The sequence below is a fragment of the Castanea sativa genome, chromosome 9, assembly GCF_040712315.1.
Source record: "Castanea sativa cultivar Marrone di Chiusa Pesio chromosome 9, ASM4071231v1".
Lineage (NCBI taxonomy): Eukaryota > Viridiplantae > Streptophyta > Magnoliopsida > Fagales > Fagaceae > Castanea > Castanea sativa.
Window position 1 is genome coordinate 20,923,278 of NC_134021.1, and position 6,896 is coordinate 20,930,173.

The 6,896-nt window shown below is 33.6% G+C and overlaps 1 protein-coding gene across 1 annotated transcript; it reads right to left on the reverse strand.

Annotated features, from left to right (window-relative positions):
* Nucleotides 1–363: 363 nt before the first annotated feature.
* LOC142610719 (protein NRT1/ PTR FAMILY 5.6-like) lies at nucleotides 364–5,796 on the reverse strand. The gene is made up of 4 exons (XM_075782636.1): nucleotides 5,450–5,796; nucleotides 2,273–2,490; nucleotides 1,597–2,141; nucleotides 364–1,490 (listed from the first exon to the last, which is right to left on the reverse strand). The coding sequence occupies exons 1-4, from the start codon at nucleotides 5,583–5,585 to the stop codon at nucleotides 629–631; spliced, it is 1,761 nt and encodes a 586-aa protein (XP_075638751.1). The 5' UTR covers nucleotides 5,586–5,796; the 3' UTR covers nucleotides 364–628.
* Nucleotides 5,797–6,896: the final 1,100 nt, after the last annotated feature.

Below are 6,896 nucleotides of genomic sequence, written 5' to 3' on the forward strand. Positions count from 1 at the left end.
TGTTTCATTTTGGTGAAGTTGGGTTTTGTTACTTTTGTAAAGTTCTTTTGAGGTAACCTTTATTTCCCCAAATTTGTTGGGTAAGCTCAAATTGTGTAAAACTTTAGTACAAGACCATTGTAACCTTTTAATTCTAGTGGGTTGTTTGGAGCTTGACCCATGAATGTAGACTTCGTGCCAGATAAATCTTGTTTCTTAGATTCTATATTACATACCTTGCTAACTTAGCCTTGGAATATGTTGTGGCTAACTTCCATTACCTTAGAGTCAATAAATTAACACTTGATTAACAAAAAATATATATATATATATATATATATATATATATATGTATGTATGTATGTATGTATTTATTGATGGAACTTGATTAACAATATTGCTTGATTCTCACCAAGAAGTTGGTAATATTTTCCCACAAATTTATGATTCGAAAATTTTGCAATCCTAAGTACATAGAGAATATGGACAGCTGCAACACATGCTTAGACAAACTTCGGTTAGAATTGCATGTCCTAGAATACTTCAAATTTCTTAATCAGCTATTTAGACAAGATACTAAATTAGGACCACTATCCCTTCCCTAATGACATCAACCAACGAAATATACGCATCTATGAAGCCATTGAAGCTACACCTTAACATCCTCATCATCTCCTTCATTAAAGTCAACCACAGCTACCCTCTGCACATTTTTGTAAGAATACCTTCGAGCCAAGAAGACATAGAAGATCATGTTCACCGCAGTTATGCCCGCTAACAGCCAGTAAAATTTGTCTAAGCGGCTAGTATTCAAATCTTTACCAAACCAACCGTGTCCGCTCTTCTTGGTTACGTGGGCAACAATTGTTATCAACCAGCTACTGACGAAGTTTCCAGCTCCTATCACACTAAGGTAAAATGCAATACCTAAGCTTCTCATGGAATCAGGAACTTGGTCGTAAAAGTACTCCTGCAAGCCCACCAAAGTAAATCCATCTCCGAAACCAATGATGAGATATTGTGGAGCCAACCAGAAAATACTCATTGAAAGTGAACTCTTTTTTGGATCATTCTCTACTACATTTAGTCTTTTCTTTTCAACAAGGGCTGCAACCACCATTGTAACAATTGAGAACAGCATTCCAATACCAATCCTCTGGAGGATATTGATGCCTCGCTCATTTCCGGTTGCTTTTCGTAACTTAGGGACGAGGATTTTCTCATAGATGGTAACAGAGACTATCATTCCTATGGCAGCCAGGCCGAAAACTGAGGCTGGGGGCATCTCAAAACCATTTGCAATTTTCCGATCCAGAGTAACACCTTGTTTGATGAAGAAAGTGGTGCCTTGTGCTACACAAATTCCAAACGGTATAGTAGCAATCCATATTGGAATCATATTCAGAATAAGCTTCAACTCCTCGACGTTGGTAATGGTTGCCAGTCTCCAAGAGCTTTGTTTCTCAGCCGGACTAACATTGTCTTCAAGAATAGCTGCTTTGTCGAGAAACCTGCAATGCATTAGCAAAAAATTATTCATGTCACTACTTTCGACATACTGTTTGACAAGAAGTTGCATTTAATTAAAACTGAAAAATGAGGGATCCACATGCATACTTGAGCTTGCTTGTGTGGCACAGCAACCTCCCAATGGTTTTCTCTGACTTGGGAATTTCATACAATTGAGAAGGATCGGAAGGGTAAGGAAGATTTCTCTTTCTAATGGCTGCAATAAGAACTTTGAACAATGGTGTCAAGGGACTCCCTGTTGCTGCCCTGTAACGGTAAAATGGCCTTCCCATGAAGAAAATGACAAGTGACACTGCCATGACTACTGTAAGAACAATATATGAAACACCCCAGTTGACATGGTCTTGCACATACACAATCACAGTGACCCCAAGAATGAGTCCAGAACAAAGGGCAAAGTTCCACCAGTTGAAGTAGGTCATCTTCTCTTTTCTTTCTTCAGTGTGATCATCATCAAACTGGTCAGCTCCAAAACTCTCCAATGCAGGTTTATGCCCTCCAGTTCCTATAGAAATTAGGTACATGGCAAGGAAAAAGAACACCTCGTGAATCTTCCTAGGTTCGGTGCACATTTTAGATTCACAAGCCCTTAAGCCTGGTAGGAACCAGGCCAAAGTTAGGAGAATCAAACCCTGTTTTCCAACATCAAGCACAAATTTTTGTTAATTTAATATCTTAAAAATTCAGAATATGCAGTTACTTAAATTTGTTTTAGCTTGAAGAACATGATCATTAACCAGACAATTCTAATAAATGAAATTACCATGAGGTAGATGATGGTTGAAACGAGAACTGTTCTGAATCGGCCCAAATAAGCATCAGCTACAAAACCTCCCAACAGTGGCATCAATGTGGTAACACCAGACCAGTGGTTCACGCTCTTGGCTGCTGTCTCAAGGTCTTCATGAATTACCTTTGTAAGGTAAATGATTAAGCTAGTTGCAATTCCAAAGTAACTCAACCTCTCACTGAACTCAATTGCTGCTCAATGAAACACAGACAATCACAAAATTTAGTCAAGAGTACTTTCTTTGTCCTCTTCTTCACATGGTTACTTAAGATGTAAATTGACCATGAAATTGTACTGCCTCTAGTTCCAAATAGGTGAAGCATTGAAATGAAACAATTATTTATGAAAAATAAAGATAGATGTAGTCGTTTAAAAAAAATATATTATTTGCTTTATATTAGAGGTTGTAAAATTTTTAATAAGGATCTTCAAAAGAAATAGAGTGGTGTACAAATTAAGCCGCTACTTTTGAAAAGTTTCATTTTATTTTGAGTCAACTCAAAAGGCAAATCATATTATTTATTGTGGGACTATAAGGGAGTAGTAAATTGAGGAATATAACTATGGGAACACATTACCAATTCACACATAGATAATGGAAAATAAGTGCACACGTCTCCAAATTTATGCAAAACACAAAAAGATTTAACATAGTATGATTTTTTCATTTTTTGTCCTCAACGAGAACTTTGATATTTATAATAATTCTTAATAGGCATTTGTTACGAGTGTATTTGTATATAGAATTATATATAAATATTGTCAGTTTCTTTAAAACCTTCTCTCCTCTCCCTAGATGTGTGTTAAAATATTTAATATTTTTTTAAAAAATAGTATTATGTATTTATTATGATTGTGTTGGTATATATATTCTACTACTAAAAGAAATATAATGTGCCGATATTTTAATGGAGAATTTAAATATAGAATACTATAATGTTTATGGCATAATATTATGAGGTCAACCAAAAGTAAAAGATATTTGGTTTTAATATATCATAGATAGTAGAATATATAATTTTATATACAAATATAATCATAATAAATGCCTTTGTCTAAAAAAAATCATAAAAATGCCTAATCTCGAAATATATAGTTACCTAAACAAAAGCAATTATAATAAATGTCTATTAATAACTACCACAACTATCAAATTTCATATGTAGACCGAGAATACTAAAAGAGAGAATATATATATATATAATGTTAAACTTTCACATGCATTTGCACAAGTTATTGACTAGTTTCAGTATGTATATGAGAGTTTATATATACCTAGGGATCTTCTAAAATAGATCTATGAATATTTTAGACAGTAGAAATCCTTAAACATAAAAGTGAGTCTATCGATAAAAAGAAGAAGAAGAATGGATTGATATATTTTAATCATGTGTATAGGATAGCAACCTATTGTGCAAAGTTGATTTGAGTTGAGGCAAAGAGAATGGAAAGGGGATATAAAATAATATTAATAAAAATAGGAAAAAAAAAAGTTCATTGACAAGGTGAGAAAGAGTATGACTTTGAACAAATAGAATGTAAAATAAAAATACTTCAACCTACCATGCTTAGTATATTTAGAATTTATAATTAATTTCAAAATTTTTAGATTAAAGCTTCGTCGTTGTTGTAACATCTTTATGATTTTCAAGCCAGAATAATTTTAATTGGCTATGTAAAGTTGTACAGTTGTAGGCCTTATTGACCACAGAAATGGTAGGGCCTGTTTATACCATGGGCATATCCACTTTATTCCAACTCTGAGGAGATGAAGAAGATCATAAGCTAGAAAGAGTTTGTCATACATGTTTCTGCACTGGATGTACATGTGACGATGAAGGAATGATAAAGGTGTACTTAGATGTAGAATAACAACTAGATCTGAAGAAGTACGAAGTGAATTGTCTTAATGATTTACAAAAGCCATTTTTCCTTTTTTTTTTTTATTAAAACAAAAAACCAAAATGAAAACAGAAACGAAGAAGAAAAGTCCAATAAGAAATTTTGGAAAAGACAAAAAGTCCAGAATATTTTACTCTTTGATTTGAACTCAATATAATTACTTCTATAGAAAAGCAGCACGGGCCGGCAAAAATTTCTTACGTCCACACTTGTGGGTCCTACAGCAACAATCTTTGACACAAAAAATACACCATGCATCGGTGTGGGATCCACTTTTACGTGAGGATGCAAATACATGCTATACTAGCTCATTTTCACACACATTTAAAGTGCCGAAAAGGTCCCACCACGTTGTAGCACAGGCTTCCCAGCCTTAAAAGAGACCTACCACTAACATGTAAAAATACTTTCCGCATTAATTTATATTGTATGTATGGTCCATAAAAAATTTCTATAGTCAAATTCATAAATTGTAGTATATCACTATAGTGTATCTCATCTTATGAGGTACTTCTTCAAGGACTATTTGAAGTGGGGGGAAGGGGAACTGGGGATTATCTTTTCTGTAGTCAAATATACTTTATTAAGTATATTAAAAGCTTGTTTGTGGTCACTTTCCTGATATGAAATTATTCTCAGCCCCACATAGCCGATCACTCCTTTGACAATAGTAGGCGAAAAATAAGAATGAACTGACATTTGTAGCGAACCTAGCTAACAGACCTACAGCAAGAAAAAAAAAAAAAAAACACATCCATTCATGTAAAAACACACTACACAGAAGAAGGCTACATGGAATTATATATGGCAACAGATTGGGTCCCTAACATGCTCTAGAAAAAGAGCAAGAAACAATAATGGGGAGATAGGACATTTATATTGCTGAATAAGGAAAAATAAATATACGCTATAATGTTTTTGCAAGGAAAGAATAACAGAAATATCTTGATAGCAAAGAATAACAGAAATATCTCATATCATTCGGAAAAAGAAAAAAAAGAATAAGAATAACACTAATAGATGTCCATTAATTTGCTTTTTTTTGTTCGTTCCTGAATATGTCTATTTCATCAGCATAATTAGTTTGGTTGCCTGTAAGGTGTGGAAAAATGAGAGACAATTTAAAGTGATTTTTCCTTCACTTTCCAGGCAACCAAATGGAGCATAAAAGAAACTAGTAGTTCTGGGAATCATGCACTTAGCGTGGGCTTTACTATATGTCATAGTATAATGATTATGATTCCTTACCAATAATGAACCGTGAGGCTTTCCAAACACCAGTTGAAGCTCGAAGAGGAACTCTTCCTTTATGATCCACAGAAGAATCATAAACGCATTTCTCTTCAATAACCTCCCTTGATTCTTCTCCTCTGTTTTGATCCATGACTTCACAGCACTTTGAAACTACTATATCACTTCCTTATGAGGAAGCAATAGCAAGAAAGAAAGGGTGTAAATATAATGAGGCTAAAGTAAAGAGGATGGTTATGAAAAAGATTAAGGTTGATGGTGATGAGGAGCTATGCCTAGAGGCCCTTATATATATAGAGAGGACTAGAGGAGGTTAGCTTTTTCTCACTCACTGAGTTTGGGTTATTGAAATTCTCCGAGGCACGAGAGAATTATGGACCAAATTTTCCTAAGCAATAATTGTGAGGATGGAAAAGTAAAAAGGTCTCATTCTATTCGAGTTATGTTGGTGTTATATAAAATGAAACAACTTGAGTTACAACTTGCTTAGGTGGCGTGTTATGAATGGTAAAAGAATATCCCTACGTGAACTCACAATTACCTTTTTACTACTCATAACTCGCCATGTGAGCGAGTTAATTATAATATAAGTTGTGTCATTTTATATGATATTAGGATGACTCATTCTTTGCACTCTGGCACTCAGGACGTCATTATGGGCCATTAGATGAGAATAGCATCCATCCAGCCTACTTTGATTTAGAGTATCTTTTCCACTAGGAATGTGAAGTCAAAAGGTGGCCTACAGTAACGGCTCAAATTCTACATCCATGAATTAATTCGAAAAATGATATATATCCTTAGTTTAGCAATTAGGGAAAAAAAGAGTACAATGGTTAATTACTGTAGAAGCTGAATATGTCTTAATTGGCAAGTTGACACTAATTATTGCTCTCTAATTGGGAATTTTAGTACGATTGATCAAGTGGTCTTTTCCAGATTTCTTGAAGTGTTTTATGCCGACATTTCTCAAAAAAGAAAAAAAGGATTTATGCTGGCCTAGTTTGAAATTTCCCAATTGATCAAAATATAAGATAAGTAAATTTTTTTTTTAGAGATAATTATAATTTGCTGCTAACTCCGCAATTCAAACCTTTTACCTTCCTAAACCGAGTTCAAATCTTCTATCCCATTCTTTCTACTCTACTATATATTTCACAAATAAAAACATGCACATCTATTTTATTAAATGCTAAATTTATGCTATCTATTTTATTATTAAATACTAAATTTACGTCATTGATTATTTCAATTATCTAAATATGATGGGTTATTTATTTATTTATTTTAGGAAATTGAAATAATAGAAGGTATAAATTTAGTATTTAATAAAATAGATGAACATGTGACATGTTTTTATTTGTAGAATATTTAGTGGAGCAGGAAGAGTGGGATAAAATTTGAACTCTCCTAAACCCTAAACATTTTGTACATGAGAAAATGT